This window comes from Carcharhinus amblyrhynchos, chromosome X, assembly GCF_965287045.1.
Source record: "Carcharhinus amblyrhynchos chromosome X, sCarAmb.v2.hapA, whole genome shotgun sequence".
NCBI classification, from domain to species: domain Eukaryota; kingdom Metazoa; phylum Chordata; class Chondrichthyes; order Carcharhiniformes; family Carcharhinidae; genus Carcharhinus; species Carcharhinus amblyrhynchos.
The window spans coordinates 9,902,764-9,926,889 of record NC_137359.1 but is presented as its reverse complement, the minus strand read 5'-3'; the positions used below and the strand labels follow the sequence as shown (position 1 = coordinate 9,926,889).

General features: G+C 44.4%; 1 protein-coding gene across 8 annotated transcripts in view; it reads right to left on the bottom strand.

Moving 5' to 3' along the window:
- Positions 1 to 3,582: 3,582 nt before the first annotated feature.
- The window catches only part of LOC145362033 (cysteine/serine-rich nuclear protein 2-like), a 69,479-nt gene continuing 48,935 nt past the window's right edge, over positions 3,583 to 24,126 (bottom strand). For 7 of the 8 annotated variants that reach the window (XM_080218065.1, XM_080218064.1, XM_080218068.1 and 4 more), the window contains 2 exons: positions 22,084 to 22,380; positions 3,583 to 12,372 (listed from right to left, as the gene is read on the bottom strand). In XM_080218065.1, coding sequence (XP_080074191.1) covers positions 11,395 to 12,372; positions 22,084 to 22,380 — 1,275 coding nt within the window. In that variant the 3' untranslated portion in view covers positions 3,583 to 11,394. The remainder of the gene's footprint in view (positions 12,373 to 22,083; positions 22,381 to 24,126) is intronic. The other variant, XM_080218070.1, reaches the window with a different exon arrangement.

Genomic DNA, 24,126 nt, shown 5'->3' with positions numbered 1-24,126 from the left:
CCTAAAGTGTCCAACTCCACTATCTCAGCAGGCAGTGCATTCCACACCCCAACCACTCTCCGAGTAAAGAATCTACCTCGGACATCCCTCCTATTTCTCCCACCATGAACCTTATGGTTATGCCCCCTAGTAACAGCTACATCCACACGAAGAAATAGTCCCTGCACATCCACTCTATCTATCCCCCTCCATCTTATATACTTCTGTTAAGTTGCCTCTCATCCTCCTCCACTCTAAAGAGAAAAGCCCTAGCTCCCTCAACCTTTCCTCCAAACCAGGCAGCATCCTGGTAAATCTCCTCTCCACTCTTTCCAATGCTTCCACATCCTCCTTATAGTGAGGTGACCAGAACTGCACACAATATTCCATATGTGGTCTCACCAAGGTTCTGTATAGGGGGTGATAGTGGATGCCTTGGTGGTTATTTTCCAAACGTCGCTGGATTCCGGGGAAGTGCCAGAAGATTGGAAAACAGCTAATGTTACGCCGTTGTTTAAGAAGGGTGCCAGGCAAAAGGCAGGGAATTATAGGCCGGTTAGTTTAACGTCTGTTGTAGGTAAAATGTTAGAATCCATCATCAAGGAGGAAATAGCGAGGCATCTTGAGGCGAATTGCTTGATAGAGCAGACGCAGCACGGTTTCGTTAAGGGGAAGTCGTGTCTGACAAATTTATTGGAGTTCTATGAGGATGTGTCTAGGGCGGTGGATAGAGGAGAGCCGGTGGATGTGGTCTTTCTGGATTTTCAGAAGGCGTTTGACAATGTACCTCACAAGAGGTTATTGCAGAAGGTAAGGGGGCATGGAGTTGGGGGTAGGGTGTTAGCGTGGATAGAGGATTGGCTGTCAAATAGGAGGCAGAGAGTGGGGGTTAATGGGTGCTATTCGGATTGGCGGTTGGTGACTAGTGGAGTGCCCCAGGGGTCGGTGCTGGGGCCTCAGCTATTTACCATTTATATAGATGATCTGGAGGAGGGAACCGAGTGTATGGTGTCGAAATTTGCTGATGACATTAAGATTGGTGGAACAGCAAATTGCGCAGAGGGTGTGGAGAGTCTGCAGAAGGATCTAGATAGGCTGGGTGAATGGGCCAGGAACTGGCAAATGGAATTTAATGTTGGCAAGTGTGAGGTGGTCCACTTTGGTAGGAATAATGGTAGGAAGGACTATTACTTACATGGCGAAAAACTGCAGCAGGCGACGGTGCAGAGGGACCTCGGGGTCCTTGTGCATGAGTCGCAAAAACCCAGCCTGCAGGTGCAGCAGGTGGTCAGGAAGGCAAATGGGATGCTGGCCTTCATAGCGAGGGGGATTGAATATAAAAGTAGGGAGGTCTTGCTGCAGCTGTATAGGGCACTGGTGAGGCCGCAGCTGGAGTACTGTGTGCAGTTTTGGGCGCCGCACTTACGCAAGGATATTTTGGCCTTGGAGGGAGTGCAGAGGAGGTTTACTAGGCTGATGCCAGAGTTGAGGGGGTTGAGCTATGAGGAGAGGCTGAATAAACTAGGCTTGTACTCGTTAGAGTTTAGAAGAATGAGGGGAGATCTCATTGCGACGTATAAGATGATGAATGGGATGGATAGGATAGAGGTGGAGAGACTCTTCCCGCTCAGAAAGGACAGTAGGACTAGGGGGCACAGCCTCAAGATAAAGGGGGGGCGGTTTAGAACGGAGTTGAGGAGGAACTTCTTCACTCAAAGGGTGGTGAATCTCTGGAATTCTCTGCCCGTTGAGATGGTGGAGGCTGCCTCGCTAAATATTTTTAAGACGCGGGTTGATGGGTTTTTGATAAGAGAGGGGATTAAGGGTTATGGGGAGAGGGCGAGAATGTGGAACTGAGCCACGACAGATCAGCCATGATCTTATTGAATGGCGGGGCAGGCTCGAAGGGCTAGATGGCCTACTCCTGCTCCTATTTCTTATGTTCTTAGTTGCAGCATAACCCCACGCCTCTTAAACTCAAACCTCCTGTTAATAAACACTAACACACTATAAGCCTTCTTCACAGCTCTTTCCATTCGAGTGGCAACCTTCAGAGATCTGTGGATATGAACCCCAAGATCTCTGTTCCTCCACATTCCTCAGAACCCTGCCATTGACCCTGAAATCCCCATTTAAGTTTGTCCAACCAAAATGAATCACCTCGCACTTATCAGAGTTAAACTCCATCTGTCACTTTTCTGCCCAACTCTGCATCCTATCAATGTCTCTTTGCAGCCTACAACAGCCCTCCACCTCATCCCCTACTCCACCAATCTTGGTGTCATCAGCAAATTTACTGACCCACCCTTCAGCCCCCTCTTCCAAGTCATTGATAAAAAATCACAAATAGCAGAGGACCCAGAACTGATCCCTGTGGTACAGCGCTGGTAACTGGCCTCCAGTCTGAAAATTTTCCCTCCATCACCACCTTCCGTCTTCTACGAGACAGCCAGTTACTTATCCAATCGGCCAAATTTCCTTCTTTCCCACACCTCCTTACTTTCTTCATGAGCCTACCATGTGGAACCTTATCAAACACCTTACTAAAATCCATGTATACGACATCACTGCTCTAGCTTCGTCTACACACTTAGTTACCTCCTCAAAGAATTCAATCAAATTTGTGAGGCAGGACTTACCCCTCATGAAACCGTGCTGACTATCCCAGATTAAAGTGAATCTTTCCAAATGGTCATAAATCCTATCTCTCAGGACTCTTTCCATTAATTTACCAATCACTGAAGTAAGACTAACTGGCCTATAATTACCAGGGTTATTCATATTTCCTTTCTTGAAGAGAGGAACAACAATTCCCCACTCTCCAGTCCTCTGGCACAATCCCCATGGACAGTGAGGACCCAAAGATCAAAGCTGAAGGCTCTGCAATCTCATCCCTTGCCTTCCAAAGTATCCTAGGATGTATCCCATCTGATCCAAGGGACTAATCGACCCTCAGGTTTTTCAAAAATTGCTAACGCGTTTTCGCTCAGAACATCGACCACCTCCATCCTATCAGCCTGTATCTCACACACATCCTCAAAAACATGGCCCCTCTCCTTAGTGAACACTAAAGAAAAGTATTCATTCATCGCCTCACCTATCTCTTCTGATTCCATGCACAAGTTCCCACTACTATCCTTGACTGGCCCTAACCTCACCCTGGTCATTCTTTTATTTCTCACACGAGTAAAAAGCCTTGGGTTTTCCTTTATGTAACCCGCTCATTTAAAGTTTATTTATTTAGTGTCACAAGTAGGCTTACATTAACACTGCAATGAAATGACTGAAAAATCCCCTGGTTGCCACACTCCGGCACCTGTTCATGTCCACTGAGGGAGAATTTAGCATAGCCAATGCACCTAACGTGTGTCTTCAAATTATGGGAGGAAACTAGAACACCCGGAGGAAACCACGCAGATATGCAGAGAACGTGCAGACTCTGCATAGTGATCCAAACTAGGGATCAAACCCGGGTCCCTGGTGCTGTGAGGCAGCAGTGCTAACCACTGTGGCACCTGTGCATATAGGCACTGGTGTATTGGGGGTTGGGGGGGGGGGGGGGTGAAGGGGCCCATCTGGCTCCAATTGACTCATTTCCTTGGCCCCAGAGCCAAGCATCATTTATTTTAGATTTCAAGTCTGAGCTCTCTTCCTGAGTTTCATTACTTTAACGTTAATCAACATTAAATGAGATTTGCCACTTATCAACCAAACATTTCCATCCCATGAATTCGCACACAGCTTGGACAGCTGTATTTTTGGTCCCTGTTCCAAATCACTGGGATCAACCAGATGGATTAGATTGGTCTTTTCCAGTCCAGCACATTTATACCTACTCTGTAAACAGGAATGGCCTTGAAACTGGTTGCCAATTAAATGGCTGGGTAACCATAGTGTTGCAGTGAGCAAGCGACCAGAAGTCTGACCACTGAGCACTGACTCAACATCCATACAGGGATCTTACAGGGAAGGATTACTGACTCCGCCAGCATATCTAGCCAGTCCAGTCAGGCTGTGTTACTGAGTTACAAAGAGGGGCTTTGTGAGAAGGAACCCTACCCAGAGCACGACCCATTGAACAGTGCAAAAAATTGGTTCAAAAGCAAAATACTCTGTGCTGAAAATCTTGATTAAGCATGAAATTGTTTTGACTCATGCTGCTAAGAAGACTTACATTTATATAGCACCTTTCACAACTTGAGGGCATCCCAAATTGCTTTCCAGCCACTGAAATCTTTTTGAAGTATGGTCACTGTTGTAATATAGGAAACGCAGCAGCCAATTTACACACAGCGATACAGCAATATTATAACCAGATCATCTATTTTTAGGTATTGATTGGAGGGATGGATTTGGCCAGGACCCCAGGAAAAGGTTCTCTACTCTTTAGTTTTCTTTTCATTCATGGGATGTGTGCATCGCTAGCTAGCCCAGCATTTATTGCTCATCCTTAATTGCCCTTGAGAAGGTGGTGTTGAGCTACTTTCTTGAACTACTGCAGTCCATGTGGTGCAGGTACATCCACAGTGCTGTTAGGGAGGGAGTTTCAGGATTTGACCCAGTGGCAATGAAGGAACGGCTGATATAGGTGATGAGGAGGGGAATTGCCAGGTGGGGGTGTTCACATGAGACTGTGCCCCTTGTGGATGTCCCTTGTCTTTTTAGATGGTAGTGGCCATGTTTTTGGCAGGTGCTGAGGAGGCCAGGTGAGTTCCTGCCATGCACCTTGTAGATGGTACACACTGCTACTACTGTGCATCAGTGGTGGAGGGAGTGAATATTTGTGGATAGGATGTCAATCAAGTGCAGCTACTTTGTTCCAGATGGTGTTAAGTTTCTTGTGTTGTTACAGCCATCCAGGCAAGGGGAGAGTATTCCATCTCACTCCTGACTTGTGCTTTGATAGATGGTGGATAGGTTGTAGGGAGTCAAGAGGCAAGTTACTTGCCACAGGATTCCTGGCCTCTGACGTGCTCTTGTAGCCACAGTATTTAGGTGGCTGACCCACTTCCAATTCAAGCCAATGGCAACTCCAGGGTGTAGATGGTTGTATTCATCAGAAAAAGAGCCTTGCTTTAACATCTCATCCAAAAGACAGCATGCCTTCCTCCATAAGTGGAGCATCAGCTTAAATTAAGGCTCTGGCGTGAAACTCGAACCCACAATCTTGACTTTCAGAAATAAAGAAAGAAAGAGAGAAAGAAATTTCATCACACTAAAAACAATACAAGGCTATTTGACTGAGGGGGAAGCAGAGCTCACACCAGAAAGTTGAAGTACTAAGTAATCACCTTGCTTTGCGCTTAATTTTATGTGGAACCCAGTCAGTAACAGTGTCACACAACAGAAACTAGACTCAGGTTGAAGGAAGTCAACTTTGCAATAACGGTTCAAAGAGTGAGAGACTTTATTTTTAAAAAAAACGTTTTGCCGTGTTTGCTAGCCGCTGAACTCAACGTTGCAATTTGCGTCAAGACAACAATTTTGCGACACGCTGAATGCATTGCAATGGAAACGGTGCCGAGGGGTTTGTGCGTTTTCATGCCTGGAGATGGTTTGAAGGGACGATGTAATCCCTTTACATTTGCGCAGGAGCATAGGGTTGGGGGAATAAGAGAAACAGGAAGGATTACAACCAACACAATAACAAAGCACAACAGTCAGAAAGAAGCAATTTAGATAATGAGCCAGCTTGCAGTTGTTCACATAACACATCATTTCTTTCTGGTCGGTGTAGAACCATTCTGATGCCCATGCTGCATTATTACAAGCTTGTAATCTCCAACACAACAATGGTTTGCGGATGGTCACGTTGTGATAGATGGTGTAAAGATAAGTATTTTGAAGCAACTAACTTCAGGCCACATCCAACCACCCCCTAAACGCAACATTCAATACTTCCCTTCTAGCCCCTAAAGCCCTTTTACACACTGAACTTACTGTAACAGGTGGTGTATAAATCACACATTGATGCATGTCTGTTCTCTACAAATAAGCAACTGGTACAATGTGAAAGATTGTTACAAAAAAACTGCTAGCAATGTATACACTTGCTTTACAGTAGCTTCTGGTGCAGAACTCTTTGGACGTTGGACAAGTAATGTTGCTAAGTTCAACCTTATGGTACATTTATACTTTTGCTGCTCTGGTAGCACAATCTTTGCAGTTCAAAGTCTTAAGGCATTGAGAATGCAGTGTTGTGAGTGACGTGATATTTTCTCCACGCACCCACTAAAAACTCAAGCCACTGCACAGACTCCCACCCAGTTCAAAATTGTTCAGTCACGAAGCTGCATTTCTAAATACCTCTGATGAGGCACCCATCCAGTTTTGAATCCTGTTGCACCAACAGTTACAATTCACAAAAGAAAACCAGGTTTTAACAGCTATGCAATGGTGGAGGGGTCTGGGGATTGAGAGTAGAAGCCATCCTGCTAAAGTTCTGCAAAAACAAAACAGCTTCAGAGTTAATGCAGAAAGAATTTCAAAGTGTTTCAGCACAAGTGAGGCATGTGAACGTGCAGACTTACCCATTCACCAATCACTGCTTGCTCATTGTTGTCTGGAAGATTTAAGAGATTTTTTTTGTCTCAATGTCTGTTGCTGCAGTATAATTGTAATGTTGATTTTCCCATGAAGGGGGCAGCAGCGGAAAAACTCTGATCCATACACACCCATTTGCACTGATCGGGTCATAAGGCTGCTTACAAAGTGCAATAGTGACACCTGTTGGCTGAGAACCTACATTATTCAAATCTCCTTATTTCTTTCATCTCAGTTGTTTAAAAGAGCATTTATTAATCACTGGAAGAGAATTCCTGAACCTCCCTGAATACCTGGTGCTGAACATTTTGTTTTCTGTACGCGTTTTTCTATCAAGCACTCAAAAGTAGTATAAGAGATTTAAACGGAGGATCAAAATTTCTTGATTCCATCCTAACAAGTACTTACAATTCCAGTTTCAGAACTGGACCCATGCCATATCTTTCCACATAAACCTTCAAATAAGACTAGGCCCGAGGCTCCACCCTGTCTTTTTGGACACAGGTTTATTTTTCAACCATCTGTTGTCACTTATTTGTTCTCTTCTTTCTATCCCAACTTGCAAACCAGACAGCAGAAATTCAATTATTATCTGCTGACTTTCAAGCCCTGTGGCTTCTTGGCTATACATAGCTGCACTCAATTCGCACACTGCCCTCACAAACATGGCACCTGTTCAGCTTTAAACATCATGTGCTCACACATGCAATTTTGCTTTTTTTAAAAAAATGACGACTCTACAGTAACACTCACTACATTTAAAACAGAGCTCCATACTCAGCTGTTTCTAATATTTCTTTATGGGGGGAGGGGTGTCTTGTTGGTGTCAAGTGATCCCTGGACGTGCCAAGTTTAAAAAAGTTTTGATATTTAATTTACTAAAATCATAACTATTTAAATAAATAAAAGATGCTCCTCACGTATCAATCTGGTTTGCCAAAGTGTTTTACAAGCAGGTTGGATTGCACATGTGGTTAAACAACGGGCCACCTCCCACAAAAGAGTCGGTAATTTAAAAATAATAATTAAGTAGGATCATTTACTTAAGATATTTATTTTGAAATATAAGCCCCCTTTGGGAGGATTTGGATGAAACATGCAGGATTTTAAAACAATGATTGATAGTAAAGTTGGCTAAATAACACCCCTCCCCCACACATCAGAAAATGGCAGCCTTTCTCGAGCATACAGCTTAAATCCTCTGTACAAGTTTGTGCACACCCATTGGGAATTGGACTAAAATTAGTTGAACGAGTGTCGCACGCAACCCTTAAAGTACGCAGACAAGAGACAAATTCCATCAATCTACGTCAGCTGCAATCTCGTAATTAAAGGGTTGTGCACTAATTCTTCTGACCCACTCAGCCCTCACTTGTCTGAAGCTGCCCTGACATCAGGCAGCAGATCTTCTGTGAAGCAACGTATCACTCAGTGGCTACACATTGGCAACTCAAACACCAGCTCTGCAGGCTGATGGGATGAAGGTTTGTGTCCAGAATTTACGCAGTGGTACAACTATTGCCCTATACAATAGCACTGGGCAGGCACTGGGAATTTATGCGCCGACGAGAGGAAGAAAGAGAAAAAAAGACTTGTGGTATCTCCATCTGCTCACACACAGTGAGCAACTGCATCAATGGCAGTCGAACTGGAAAAAGTGCGAGTCAAGAGGAAAGAACATCCTTTTTTTAACTAAATAAAACGGCACCTTGTTAAACAAGAGCAAAGGCAGAACTTCAAGTAACGTATGTTTAAAACAATTAAAATAGCTGTTTAAAATTTAAAAAGAAATATGCTGAATGATGCAGATTAGTTGCAATCTCTGCTAGATACCAGCTAAGTGGCTCTTTGTTCAGGGTAGTGGGGGTTGGGAGAAAGGGCCATTACACATGATGGTAACATTCGTCATGATTTCTGTAGTGACATGTCACTTGAAAATGGTGTGCCTGAGAATACTCACTTATCATTCACACAAAAGTCATTAAAATCCCATTTTTCAAAAGTGACAACTACCAATTTTGATATGGGAAACCCACAAAACATCCACTTCAAAACCAATGGCTTTGTAAGTGTCAGGATAAAGATAGAAGCATTGAGAAATTCCACTTAGAAGAGCTCAACAGGCCAGTCTCCTGAAATAAAAGACATTGTACAGAAAGCACATGAGCCCAACAGGCAGAGAGAAGTATTTCCCCAGTGGACTGAAGTTTAAAATTGGAAATTCTGATTCCACCTCAGACTGAATTTGAAAACAATTTCTTCGTTAGACTCAGATCACTTGCTTTACGGTATTAAAAAAATTAGAAATAACATTTACTCAATCAAACTGGCACTTCATTCTGGCTGCAGTTGAGACCACAATCCAATCAGCTGTGATCTTACTGAATGGCAGAGCAGGCTCAAGGAGCAGAATGGTTACGCCTGGCTCCTGATTCTTGTTATCTTGTCTCTTCTATCGCCTTACACCTCTAGCAGAGTTTTTCACAAGTAAAGTTGGGCTGAATTTAAGGGTTTGTGCACCCAGGAGAACACAAAATGGGGCAGAATTCTCCAGTTCTGCCAGGCCTAAGACCAGAAATTCCCACCCACGGTCAATGAATCTTTAAATGGTCCGTCAAACACCCTGTCCCACCAGTGACGATTCCCGCAGCAGGCGAGACCGGAACGTGTACCCTCAACACTTCTGGCAGGATGAGCGACCTCCAGTGCCAGTGGTTATTTTCAATCTGGTCAACCCACCTGAAATATAGCTAGTTTTGGAAGCTGGAAGTACAGTAACCCAGTCAGAACCAGATATACAAAAGACAGATGCACACAGGCACCAGATGCACACACAATTGGCAAAGTTCTGTAATAGGATAAAACTAAGGAATAGATAAGCAACTGGTAATTGTTAAGCAAGTGCTTAGAAAATCAGAAACACAAAAGGAACTTGGGAGTCCTTGTTCAAGATTCTCTTAAGATTAACGTGTAGGTTCAGTCGGCAGTTAGGAAGGCAAATGCAATGTTAGCATTCATGTCGAGAGGGCGAGAATACAAGAGCAGGATGTACTTCTGAGGCTGTATAATGCTCTGGTCAGAGCTCATTGAGCAGTTTTGGGTCCCCATATCTAAGGAAGGATGTGCTGGCCTTGGAAAGGGTCCAGAGGAGGTTCACAAGAATGATCCCTGGAATAAAGAGGCTGTTTTATGCTTAGGTAGCACAGGCCAACGAAAGATAAGCTGGACAGAGCAGTTGAAACAGCTAACATTCAAGCTAGGAATGCTGCAAATACCAGGAAGTTATTTGTAAGTGTGATCATTTCACCTGCTGGCTTTAATGTGATGCTGATCAGATTTGGGCATTTTTATATGATTATGTTTATTCAATAGACTGACACAGGGTTGCAGGGACAGGTTCTCTTTCATAAGGTGCTGTTTGGTGAATGACCAGGCCCAATAATCATCTGTTGGCCCACATTCACTAGTGTGTGCACTATACAAGGCAAAAACATAAATCGCAGGCTGAAACCCAAGTGGCTGATGAGGCCTATTACACAGGCTGACATCAACTTACTGCAAAGATATTTGTTACAAAATATTTAGAGTCCTGGGAACACACAAATGATTATTTTTTTCTGAATAGGGAGTAACAGAAAAACAAAATCTGATGAAGCACGTGACACAAACGTTCACGTTGACACCCTTTTCGCCACTGAAAGTTGAGAACAGGTTTCACGTCGGTGGTATATTCCGATTTTGACTTTTCACTAAAGCAGGACCTATGAGGAGGAATGCAACACTTGTGTGGATATGTAGGTTCCGTGCAAACCCAATTCAAAAGGGGAGGGGCACACTGACAAAAAAGGCTCACCAATGTATTAATTTAAAAAAAATCACTAAGTGCACAACACCATGACAAATGATGTCAAAACACAATACAGCAATTGTACAAGATTTGATATTAGTGGCTCTTCCCTCCCTCCCCCCAAAAAATGTTGCCAAATACTTTTAATAAAGACAATGCCCCTTTGAAGCTGCACCCAACACAAGTAACCAGTAGGAAGTGTTCCAGTATTAATTATGATTAGTGCAAGAAGCAACTTCTGTAAAGCTTGGAATGCTTGTTGATGCATTCAATGTGGGAACAACCAGACCCAGGATTCATTCAGAAAAGCAAACAGTTCACTGGACAGAACTGCAAAGCTCCAGCGACTTTGGACACCCCAAATTGGCCCCACATTTCAAGCTGCCAGTTTTTGCCTTGCAAGATTTCTGTCTGAGATCACACATCCCCTTTGGGGAAGCATCTACTCAAATTACTCAATCTGCCTTGGAGTCCAGAACAATGCAGGCTCTATCCTAGGCCACAGCTCTTACACAGTATGTAATGCCACAGCAACATTAGAGAATGCACTGATGGAAGAAAACGGATGGAGCCAAGAGTTACAGACTCAAAATCCTGACAATACAAAATGCAGTCTGAAGCATTCCCTGTACAGAAGTTAATCATTGTTCTCTCTGTGCATGTACTTGTGCAACAAAGGGGCAGTAATTGTTGTAAAAAATTAAAAGTTAGTTTTAAAAAAAAGACTAAAAATTTAGACACTGTTTCTGCACCACAAACTAGAGATTAAGTTGCTGTGGCCTAAAATTATTTCCTACCTTCATCTCCTGTGTCAGGTAGGTTTAGCGCCAGAAAAATGTGATATATTCCCCCTCCCCCGTCTGATCTAAACATTTTTTGCCTTTTTTAAAGTCCTAACTTCAGTCTTCAGCTACAAGATTTTTTTTTTTAATTTTTGTGTTTTACTACAAAAACATCCTAAATAAATAGACATTTAAATCAGCAAAAAGCTACAAGCAATTGTGCAAACTAGCTGCAGAAATGCATTACATAGTTAGTGAGTTTGCTGCAGGGGTTTCCTCTAGGGATCTTGGACCCTCAGACTGGGAACACACATTCTCCACAGTCGGCTCAGGCACACAAAGGTTCCTATCAGAGACCTTGGGGAAGCCATCTTGAAGCTTTGAATGTAACTGGAACTCCTGCTTAGTATTTTCAGCGTATGCATTAGTACCATCTACTGAGGAATTGCCATCTTCTATTGAGGGAAATGGTACATCACTGTATTTAGAGGTCCCTGTGTTCTCAGCAAAGTGCCCTGTGACAGACATGTAAGGTGCCAAGGAGCTATTGGTAGCAGCAATTAAATTTTCTATAGTGTTTTCTTTTGTGTAATTGGATCCTAATTCTGCTTCCACATAATTGGTCTCCCTATCCCTGCAGTTCACATCTACAGCACAGGTCTGATCTATCTGATAATATAACACTGTGGAGTCGTTTAAATACGTCTGTTGCTCAGGCGTTGAGCTACTTTGAATACTGCTGTCAGCAAAACACAGCACAGGAGAAACAGGAGTCACTTCTGCCTGGATCACAACAGGTCGTGCTAGCCCTTCACAGGCCTCATCAGGTCCAGTCACTGAATCTCCTAATATACAGACTTCTAGGCTTTCTACACTGGTATCCATGGTTACACTAGAACTGGTCAAGTCATCCTCCTCTTCCTTTTTCCTGTCCATCTCCTCAGCAGACTGTAAATGCAGAACCGCAGTTTCATTCTCCAAGTCATAATTTTCTGCTGCAAACTCCTGGTAATCCTGTACCTCTGTGTGTCTGTCATTGGAGCAGTGGGAGATGGCTGGCAACAACTGCTGATGGTGGTCGTGCTGCTTGTTTTCCAGTTCCAGTTTCATGATTGTGTGCAAGTAATGAGTTCGCACTCGGATGGGGTTAAATTCAATCCGGCCAGCCGCGTTAGCGCATCCATCTTTGGAGCACCCACAGGGAAAGGACATCCTGTCCACCTGAAGGAGAAGAGATTTATATTAATATGGGAACAGTAGCACAGTGGTTATGTTACTGGACTAGTAATCCAGAGACCTGAACTCATGTTCCAGAGACACAAGTTCAAGTTCCACCATAGCAGCTGAAGGAATTTAAAGTCAATTCATTAATAATATATCTGGAATAAAATACAAGTCTCACTGACTCTTAACCACCCTCTGACAGAACGTGGCAAGCTGTTCAGTTACAGGCAGCTCACCACCACATGCTCAAGGACAATAACTGCTGATCTTGCCAGTGATGCTCACATTCCATTTTCAAGAGGCCCAGAGGACAGATCTGTAGTTATATTGGAATACCTTCTGGATACCCTGCCTCAAAGCAGAGGAACAGTCTACCACAGTAAACTCATTTCAAGTTTGTAAAGTGTATTCATTGCACTTCCAAGGATGTGTCAGTTAGGTGGATTGGCCATGCTAAATTAACCCTAGTTTCAGGTAAATATGTGGGGTTATGGGGATAGGGTGGGATTGTTGTTGGTGCAGGCTCGGTGGCCAAATGGCCTCATTCTGTACTGTAGGGATTGTATGATTGAATCAGCCATAGCTCAGTCGCCCGAGTCAGAAGCTTTAAGCCCCACACCAGAGATTGGAGCAGGAAGATTTAGCCAACACTCCAATGCAGTATCCAGAGTGCCCTGAGCAGAGTTGCCGACTTTCAGATGAAACATTAAACGTTCAGATGGATATAAAACATTCCAGGGATGTTTGATCCCCTCCAATCAGGTTTCCACCCCTGCCACAATGCTAAAACAGCTCTGATCAAAGTCACAAACGATATCCTCTGAGATTGTGACAAATGCAAACTTTCCTTTCTCGGTCTGTTTGCAGCCTTTGACACGGTTTGACCGCCCCATCCTCGTCCAATGACTGTCATCCAGCTAGGTGGGACTGCTCTCACCTAATTCCATTCTTATCTTTCAAATCACAGCCAGAGAATCATTTGCTTTCTCTTCCTGCTCCTCCACTGTTACTTCTGGTGTTCCCCAAGGAGTTACCTTTAGCTCCCTCCTATTTCTCATTTACATGCTGTTCCTCAGCACAACATTCAGCTTTCTCACAAACATCAACGACATCCAGCTCTCCTTAACCATCACCTCTCTTGCCTGCCCTACTGTTACTAAATTATCAAACCGCTGGTCCCACATCCAGTACTGAATGAGCAGAAATTTCCTCTTAAACCACTGTTTTTGGTCCCAATCCAAACTCCATCCCCTCCTCTGGCAACAGTCTGAGATTAAGCCAGTCTGTTCACAACCTCACTGTCGCATCTGATCCTAAGATGAGCTTTTAACCTCACACCAACGCACACTGCCTATTTCCACCTCCATAACATCACCTAACTTTATGCCTGTCTCAGCTCAATTGCTGCTGAAACTCTCATTTTTATCCTTTGTCATCTTTAGACTCACACATTGGGACATACTCCCAACCGCTCTCCCACATTCTACCCTCCATAAACTTGAAGCCATCCACAAATGTGCTGCTCATCTCAACTCACAGTAAGTTCCGTTTCTCTATCACCCTGTGTTTATTGACTGACGTTGACTCCACGTCAAGCATTTTAAAATTCTCATCCCTCTTTTCAAATCTCTCCATGATCTTGCCCCTTCCCATCTCTGTAATATCCTCCAGCTTCACATCCCTTTGAGGGACGTACTTCTTTAAATCTAGCGTCTCGAGCATCTCTGATTTTAATTGGCCCACAATTGGCAGCCATGCCTTCAGCTGCCTGGGTCCCAAGCTCTGGAATTCCCTCCCTGAACCTCTCCACCCACCTTTCAAAGAACAAAAACAGCCCGGGAAATAGGCCCTTCGGCCCAACGAGCCCGCGCCGCCATTTTAACATTACCAGTCCCCCCCCCCTCCACCCATGACCCTTATCTATGCTTATGGCATTCCACATTGAGGGAAACTAATTTAGGGACAATTTATTACCTGCAATCAGCCTAATAGCACATCTTTGGGGTGTGGGAGGAAACCGGAGCACCCGGAGAAAACCCACGCAAGCACGGGGAGAATGTGCAAACTCCCACAGACACGGGCCCAAATCCATGTGTCTGCACAGCAAACAGTGATAGTCACTGAGCTGTCGTGTTGCCCAGCATCTGGTCCAGTTTAAGCGTACACTAACGACATGAAGCACTAGGCTATTCTCGAACATTCAAGAGCAGCCCTTGTACGACCCATCGCGTGTATGCCCCTCGTTGGACAACAAGGCGGACCGACTTAAAACCTGTGAATTAAAAGAGAAAAACATTAGTATCATACCATATCCTTTTACATTACCAGGGATGTCCCAATGCTAATGACCCTTATTTAAAACAATCTCCTATATCCTCCCATCTCCAACTAGTCATGTGCCTAAGTAACTCTTAAACAACTCCAGCGTGCTTGCCTCCACCACCTTGCTTGGCAGAGCATTCCATACCCCCACTACCCTGTGTAAAAAACCTCCCTCTAATATCTGTGTTATACCTCTCCCCCATCACCCTAAGCCCATGGCCCCTCGTACTGTGTGTCTCTAACATAGGAAATAGCTTACCACTGTTTTACTCTATCTATACCCTTCATAATCTTATATACCTCTATTAGATCCCCCCTCAGTCGCCGTCTTTCAAGGGAAAACAGCCCCAGTTTGCTCCATCTTTCCTTGCACTTGTACCCCCAGGTCCCGCTGTGTTTCTATACTCTTTATAGGCTTACCCTTTATCATATAACTCCCCCCTACATTATTCTGGCCAAAATGCATCACCTCACATTTATCAGGAGTAAACTCCATTTGCCATATATCTGCCCAATGTACCAGCCTACCAATATCCTGTTGTATTGCCAGACACTGCTCCTCACTGCCCGCCAATCCAGCCATCTTAGTGTCATCTGCAAACTTGCTGATCACACCACTTACTCCCTCTTCCAAGTCATTTATATACACTACAAAGAGAAGAGGTCCCAGTACTGAGCCCTGCGGCACACCACTAGTGACAGACCTCCAGCTAGAAAAGGACCCCTTCACTACTACTCTGTCTCCTCTTAGCAAGCTCTTTCCTACCCCAAGGCACTCCTTTGAAAAAAAACAGACCTCTTTGACCAAGCCTTTTGGTTATCTGACCTAATATCTCCTTATGTGGCTTGGTGTCAGGTTGCTTTGCAACAGTCCCATGAAGATGAGGGCAGTGCAGCTGATGCTGTCTGCATGGACTTTAGCAAGGTGCCGCATGGTAGGTTGTTGCATAAGGTTAAATCTCATGGGATCCAGAGTGAGGTATCTAAATGGATACAAAATTGGCTTCTTGATAGAAGCCAGAGGGTGGTTGTAGAGAGTTGTTTTTTCAAACTGGAGGCCTGTGACCAGCGGTGTGCCTCAGGGATCAGTGCTAGGTCCACTTATTTGTCATTTATATTAATGATTTGGATGAGAATATAGGAGGCATGGTTAGTAAGTTTGCAGATGACACCAAGATTGGTGACATAGTGGAGAGTGAAGAAAGTTATCTCCAATTGCAACGGGATCTTGATCAATTGGGCCAGTGGGCTGATGAATGGCAGATGGAGTTTAATTTAGATAAATGCGAGGTGATGCATTTTGGTAGATTGAACCAGGGCAGGACTTACTCAGTTAATGGGAGGGTGTTGGGGAGAATTACAGAACAAAGAGATCTAGGGATACACGTTCATAGCTCCTTGAAAGTGGAGTCACAGGTGGACAGAGTGGTAAAGGAGGCATTTGGCATGCTTGGTTTCAGTGAGAACACTGAATACAGGAGTTGGGACGTCTTGTTGAAGTTGTACAAGACATTGGTAAGGCCACACTTGGAATACTGTGTGCAATTCTGGTCACCCTATTATAGGGAGGAAATTATTAAAATAGAAAAAAGAGTGCAGAAAAGATTTACTAGGATGCTACCAGAACTTGACAGTTTGGGTTATAAGGAGAGGCTGGATAGATGGAGCAAAGGAGGCTGAGGGGTGATCTTATAAAGGTCTACAAAATGATGAGGGGCACAGATCAGCTAGGTAGTCAATATCTTTTCCCAAAGGTAGAGGAGTCTAAAACTAGAGGGCATAGGTTTAAGGTGAGAGGGGAGAGATACAAAAGTGTCCAGAGTGGCAATTTTTTCACACAGAGGGTGGTGAGTGTCTGAATCAAGCTACCAGAGTCAGAGGTGGGTGCAATGTTGTCTTTTAAAAAGCATTTAGACAGTTACACGGGTAAGATGGGTATAGAGGGATATGGGCCAAATGCGGGCAATTGGGATTAGCTTAGGGGTTTAAAAAAAGGGTGACACGGACAAGTGGAACTGAAGGACCTGTTTCCATGCTGTAAACCTCTATGACTATAAGTGCCTTGGAACATTTAATTCCATCAAAGGTGTTATCATATATGCAAGTTGTTGTTGTATTTCAAAGAGCAAGGGAGGTTATCCCCAGTGTTATGGCCAACATTCTATCCCTCAATCAGCGTCACAAAAAACAGTCATCATCACATTGCTGTTTGTGGGAACTTGCTGTGCATAAATTGGCCACCACACCTCCCAACAATACAGCAGAGACCATACTTGTTATATAACTGGCTGTAAAGTGTTTTGGGTGGGATAACCTAGTGAAAAGCACGACATCAATGCAAGTTCCTTTTCCCCTTATGGACATCTGAGTAACTTCCAATTAAATACATTTGCCTGGTTACATCTAAATGTTACCAGAGCCAACAGGAGCTGCCTCAGTGGGAGCCTCATATGTTGTAACATGAAGCGACTGGTCACTCTCTTCACCATCACTGCTGAGAAGCAGACATTGGGTGTCCCAGCAGGGCTCAGACAGAGGAATATTTGATTCAGGAGGATCTCCTGTAACCAAAAGACACCTGTACATTTTCTGGATTCTCGAATTCTAGAGGCAGCTACATGGATATGAAAAGAGACATTATCACTGAAAAGGTATTACCAACCAGCAGACCAGGATATGTTACTGCTGGAAGTCACAATGCTTCATGTTTTCTCTCAGCCTCTTGAGTCAGTGCTGATCCCTGACTTATGTAAAGCTTGCTTTTCATAATTGTATAACCACATTTGCAAATTTCATTGCAAAGTTTTTTCAATAACTGGACTGGGGCTTCAGCACAAAGCCCCAAAGGGACACGCTTTTGTGGGCACTTAATGTAATGTTCAAATTGGCCAATGCTCAATATAGGAAGCAGGAAATTAAGGTATTGGGAAAAGACCTACATTCCAAGGGTCATGTGAGGTAGCATCAGCTCTAAGGATCTGCTTAGAAAATTGTCCAAGGGATGAAATGAGCTGAAGATGTCCTAGGCTTCTCACACCTGTTTAAAGTTTCTTTGGTGCAATTAGCTACAAGCAATAATATTCAGGGCATTTGAGGACATTATCCCTAGAACTGGCTTTAATGTTTAATCATTTTTAATAGTCTGCTTGGATCCTAATGTGCTAATTGACGCAATGTTACCTCTGACCCCAACCATTGATTAATTGAAAGTAAAAATCACCCTTTTAAAAGCTGCGAGTGTGTTGCTTCTGAAATCACTTTCCCTGGGCAGACATGAAAGCATTCCCGGTGCAGCCAACCACATCCCCAGAGACAAACTCAGGCTAACCTGTGGTAATTTTCACTTCTGACTAAAGGATCATAGCTTGCCCACAATCCAACACAGACCCCCTGATTAAAATTCATTACTGGGTGTAATGTGTCATCAGACAAGGTTAAACTTCGGCTGTTCTCACCAGGACAATCAACTACTTGCAGTTATATAGCATGTCCCAAGGCACTTCACAAGATTAATGATCAAACAAACCTTGACACCAAGCACATAAGGAAGTATTAGGTCAGATGACCAAAAGCTTGGTCAAAAAGGGAGGTTTTAAGAAGGGTCTTAAAAGAGGAGAAAGAAGCAGAGATTTGGAGGGGAGGGGGGCGAATTTCAGAGGTTAGGACCCCAGGTAACTGAAGGAGCAGCCATCAATGGTGGATTGATTCAAATCAAGGATGCACTAAAGGAGGAGTTACTGGAGGAGTGTGGAGTTCTTTGGAAGGCTATAGGGCTGGAAGACTGGCAGGGGGAGAAGAGAGACAGACACTACTGGACTGAAATGTAGGTCAGCGAGCACAGTGGGTGATAGATGAACAGAAGTCAGTGTGAGTAATGACTAGTGCAGCAGAGTTTTGGCTGAACTCAATTTATGGAGGGTAGAAGATGATGGAAGCATTAGCAAGGACCACTGAAACATAAGAACATAAGAAATAGGAGCAGGAGTAGGCCATCTAGCCCTTCGAGCCTGCCCCGCCATTCAATAAGATCATGGCTGATCTGTCGTGTTTCAGTTCCACATTCCCGCCCTCTCCCCATAACCCTTAATCCCCTCGCTTATCAAAAACCCATCAACCCGCGTCTTAAAAATATTTAGCGAGGCAGCCTCCACCACTTCAACGGGCAGAGAATTCCAGAGATTCACCACCCTTTGAGTGAAGAAGTTCCTCCTCAACTCCGTTCTAAACCACCCCCCCCCCCCCCCCCCCCCCCCCGTTTATCTTGAGGCTGTGCCCCCTAGTCCTATTATCCTTTCTGAGCGGGAAGAGTCTCTCCACCTCTATCCTATCCATCCCATTCATCATCTTGTATGTCTCAATGAGATCTCCCCTCATTCTTCTAAACTCTAACGAGTACAAGCCTAGTTTATTCAGCCTCTCCTCATAGTTCAACCCCCTCAACTCCAGTATCAGCCTAGTAAACCTCCTCTGCACTCCCTCCAAGGCCAAAATATCCTTGCGTAAGTGCGGCGACCAAAACCGCACACAGTACTCCAGCTGCGGCCTCACCAGTGCCCTATACAGCTGCAGCAAGACCTCCCTACTTTTATATTCAATCCCCCTCGCTATGAAGGCCAGCATCCCATTAGCCTTCCTGACCACCTGCTGCACCTGCAAGCTGGGTTTTTGCAACTCCTGCACAAGGACCCCGAGGTCCCTCTGCACCATCGCCTGCTGCAGTTTTTCGCCACGTAAGTAATAGTCCTTCCTACCATTATTCCTACCAAAGTAGACCACCTCGCACTTGCCAACATTAAATTCCATTTGCCAGTTCCTGGCCCATTCGCCCAGCCTATCTAGATCCTTCTGCAGACTCTCCACACTCTCCGCACAATTTGCTGTTCCACCAATCTTGGTGTCATCAGCAAATTTCGACACCATACACTCGGTTCCCTCCTCCAGATCATCTATATAAATGGTAAATAGCTGAGGCCCCAGCACCGACCCCTGGGGCACTCCACTAGTCACCAACCGCCAATCCGAATAGCACCCATTGACACCCACTCTCTGCCTCCGATTTGACAGCCAATCCTCTATCCACGCTAACACCCTACCCCCAACTCCATGCCCCCTTACCTTCTGCAATAACCTCTTGAGGTACCTTGTCAAACGCCTTCTGAAAATCAAGAAAGACCACATCCACCGGCTCTCCTCTATCCACCGCCCTAGACACATCCTCATAGAACTCCAATAAATTTGTCAGACACGACTTCCCCTTAACAAAACCGTGCTGCGTCTGCTCTACCAAGCAATTCCCCTCAAGATGCCTCGCTATTTCCTCCTTGATGACGGATTCTAACATTTTACCTACAACAGACGTTAAACTAACCAGCCTATAATTCCCTGCCTTTTGCCTGGTACCCTTCTTAAACAACGGCGTAACATTAGCCGTTTACCAATCTTCCAGCACTTCCCCGGAATCCAGCGACGTTTGGAAAATAACCACCAAGGCATCCACTATCACCTCCGCCATTTCTTTCAGAACCCTTGGATGCATTCCATCCGGTCCTGGGGACTGGTCCACAATCAGTCCCTCCAGTCTGTCGAGCACCGCCTCTCTTGTAACAATGTCATTGAGACCCTCCTGTCCTACCGTCTTTCCATCGCTAACACCCGGCAAATTATTCACGTCCTCCTCCGTGAAGACCGAAACAAAAAAGTTATTCAAGGCCTCAGCCATTTCCCCATCCCCTACCACTAAGTCCCCCCTCTCGTCCTCTAAGGGTCCAACGTTCACCCTAGCCAGCCTCTTCCTTTTTATATATTTATAAAAACTCTTGCTATCCTTTTTTATATTAAGCGCTAGCCCAACTTCATAGTTTATCCTAAACTTCTTTATCAACTTCTTTGTCAATCTTTGTTGACTTTTAAACCTCTCCCAATCCTCTTCTCGCCCACTACTCTTAGCTACTCTAAACACCTCCGCTTTTAATTTAACACTTTCCTTCACCTCCTTCGTTATCCACGGCTTATTACCTCTCCTACGGTCCTTTTTAACCATCGGAATAAATTTCTGCTGAGCACCAAGAAAGATCTCCTTAAAGATCCTCCACTGCTCCTCAGCAGACCTACCTTCCAACACGCTCCCCCAGTCAACATTCGCCAATTCCTCTCTCATCCTACCATACTCCCCTCTGTTCAAACAAAGGACGCATGTCCGGGAACCCACTTTCTCCTCCTCCATCTGCACCAGAAACCTTGTTGATAGTTGGAGGTACGTTGCCGAATTGCACTGAGCACCAACAAAACTAGAACCAGCACTACTCAATTTTCACTATGCACAGCAGGAAATAGTGTTTAGTCTGTGGTTATAGACAGCCAGAGCTATCATCAGTGCTATTCTGATTGCTGTACAGTCTCAATATAGGGAAAGGACCTACTTGGATATTATTTTAGTCCAGCACAGGAAACTTGTTCAGACTATCCAGGAGGCCAGAACTGAACCCAGGTTTCTCTTTGCTTTCATGTAACCAAATAAACTGTCTACTTTTGATGCTGGAGATTTAAAAATGAGAGAATAAAGTCTTCAGTCTAAGTAAGGCTGAATCGAAAGCCTTAAAACCACCAGTTTGTAATAGTTAATTCTTTTCAAAAATTGTTACTCGCAGTTAAATTCTTACCTAGAACATGTTAAAAGTTTTATTATATTCCTGGTCTGCATTAAGCAGATCTTAACCACAACAGCAGCGCGGTGCTACGAATTGCTATTGTGTTCCCAGGCCAAAGAGAGAAGGGAAAAAGCAGCCATGACTCCTGGTCACTGTTCAGTGGGCCTTGCTGGAAAACACAAAGGCAGGGACGTTTGCCGAGATGAGGATGAGGCTTGCTTGGCATGGTGAAAATGGCTGTCAGCAACTCACTGAGCCAACAATCCAAGATACCAGAATTGTGGCCCAACAAGAGGAAGTGGAACTGAAACTGGTCACTGGCAGCACATCATTCAGTTTTCCATGATGCCAGCTTGGCATTTCCATTGATTTTGGGCTGCGTTGTTCCAATTTCTCAGCCTCTCAGGAAGGCATTCAGATTTGTAACTGCTACAAGAGAGATGGGATGAAAACTCTACAAGGGACAAGCAATTTCACCGTGGAAGTATTACTTCAAAATGCTAGCAGAAGCAAAGGGATTTTTCTTTGGCTAATCTTTAGGTGAACATGTTAAAGTCACCGACTTCCTTTGCCTGAAAAGGGTTTCAAATTTGTGCTGTCTTAAAGAGTTTATTATTGGGATAATCAGCCTTTTGATGTTAGACTCTTCTCAATACAAGGTTTGCATAAAACAAAAGCTGAATGGATCTCTTCAGGTAGTATAATAGTCATTTCTATTGGCCATAAGCTTTGACCTTACCTGGCATTTGATTCCCGCTTTGCTACAGGGGCACACTTCAGGATCACAGTAAAACCTACAGTCGCACCCGCATTCCTCCCTGGACGAGCGAATGGCTCGCAGCTCATGCTTTTCCTCGGTATCAATCCTGTTGACGCCTGATGCACGTAATAAAGCTCTTCGCCTTTTTGTGGGTAGTGGTTGTAAAAAGAAATAGTCATCTACCTCAATACTGTCCACATCAATGTCATCATCAGAAACGTCATCAATGGTGAGTACATTGGCTTCCTCCGACTCAACTGTACCGTTTTTGGTCAACTATTGAGAAAAGTTTAGAATGGTTTATGGTTAGGCATGTGTGGTACAAATAACCTGCCTTTTCTTCCACAACTCTTGCAATTTTAGAACCAATACCTTAATGCTTTTTAATTCACCTAACACTTCTTCCCTCGTAATGAGGACTTGTTTTGAAGGGTTTACACACCCCTCCGAGACACCATCCATCGATGTGTCCCTCTCCTGATGGGTTCGCAACCCAATGCAGTGCTAATATACTCATACCACAACCTATGGTGCCCATAACCAAGTCAATTTACTGAACAAATTGCTGATGTAGATCAATAACTGCAGTGCTACAGCATTGGGACCCCAACCACAGGACTCATGTTTGAAAACCCATCTCAATAACTGAACGGTGTCACTAAATGACAATATTAGCATAGGTGACTAGACAGAGTAGCTGAGGACTAATCTTTGGTAGAAACACGGAACGGAAAATGACAGAGTCCTCTTCAGATTAGAACTAGGAGTCTAACAATGACTCTGCTGGTGAGGGACGGGCATGAAGGCTATCACAGAATCCCTACAGTAGAGAATGAGGCCATTTGGCCCACTGAACCTACACCAATAACTATCCCACCCAGACCCGATGCCTGTAACCCCACATATTTACCCTAATCCCCCCCTGACACTAAAGGGCAATTTAGAATGGCCAATCAACATAATCTGCACATCTTTGGAGTGTGGGAGGAAACCGGAGCACCTGGAGGAAACCCAAACAGACATTGGGAGAATTTGCATACTCCACACAAACAGACAGTCATCCAAGGCTGGAATTGAACCCAGGTCCCTGGAGTTGTGAGGCACTAGTGCTAACCACTATGCCACCATGCCACCCATATGAACATCACCTACAATCCTAGGGATGTGCACAATACAGCCTGAAATGGCAGCTTCCACCTTTTCAATCATGTAGCTTTGAAAGTCAAAATGACTTCATCCAAACATGGTGGCCCATCCACTCAACTTAGGACAGAGAGCAATTTAGGATGGAGAGCAATAAGGTGAAGGTGGAATTACAATCCTTATTACATAGTGGTTATAAATCAAAACCCTTGTGAAACTAAACCCACAACAATCTAGAAACCTAGCAACACAGCTGGCTGAGCCCCCAAAAAAGCTGATAACTCAGTAACAGCCTTGGCTACCAGCCTACGATGCACAAGAACAAGTAGTTACACAGAGTTGGACCTTAAACTCTCAGTATAGTATGGGGAAAGGTGAGCTATAGCAGGATTAGGAGGGAGCTGCAGGACACTGATTGGGAGGGACTGTTAGCTGGCAAGTCCACGGTTGGCAAGTGGGAGGCTTTTAAGGGCAAAATGAAGTGGTTGCAGGGGAGGTATGTTCTGGTTAAGCGGAAGGATGGGAAAGGTAGGATTAGAGAGCCGTGGATTATAGGGGGTATTGAAGACTTGGTCAGGAAGAAGAGGGAGGCATATGTAGTATACATAAATGACTTGGAAGAGAGCGTAGGTGGTGTGATCAGCAAGTTTGCAGATGACACCAAGCTGGCAGGGTTGGCAGGTACTGAAGTGGAATGTCAAGTGATACAACAGGATATAGATAGGTTGGTGCATTGGGCAGATAGGTGGCAGATGGAATTTAATCCTGACAAATGCGAGGTGATGCATTTTGGAAGGAATAATGCAGAGAGGAGCTATGTGATAAAAGGTAGACAGATTAGGAGTATAGAAATACAGAGGGACCTGGGAGTGCAGGTTC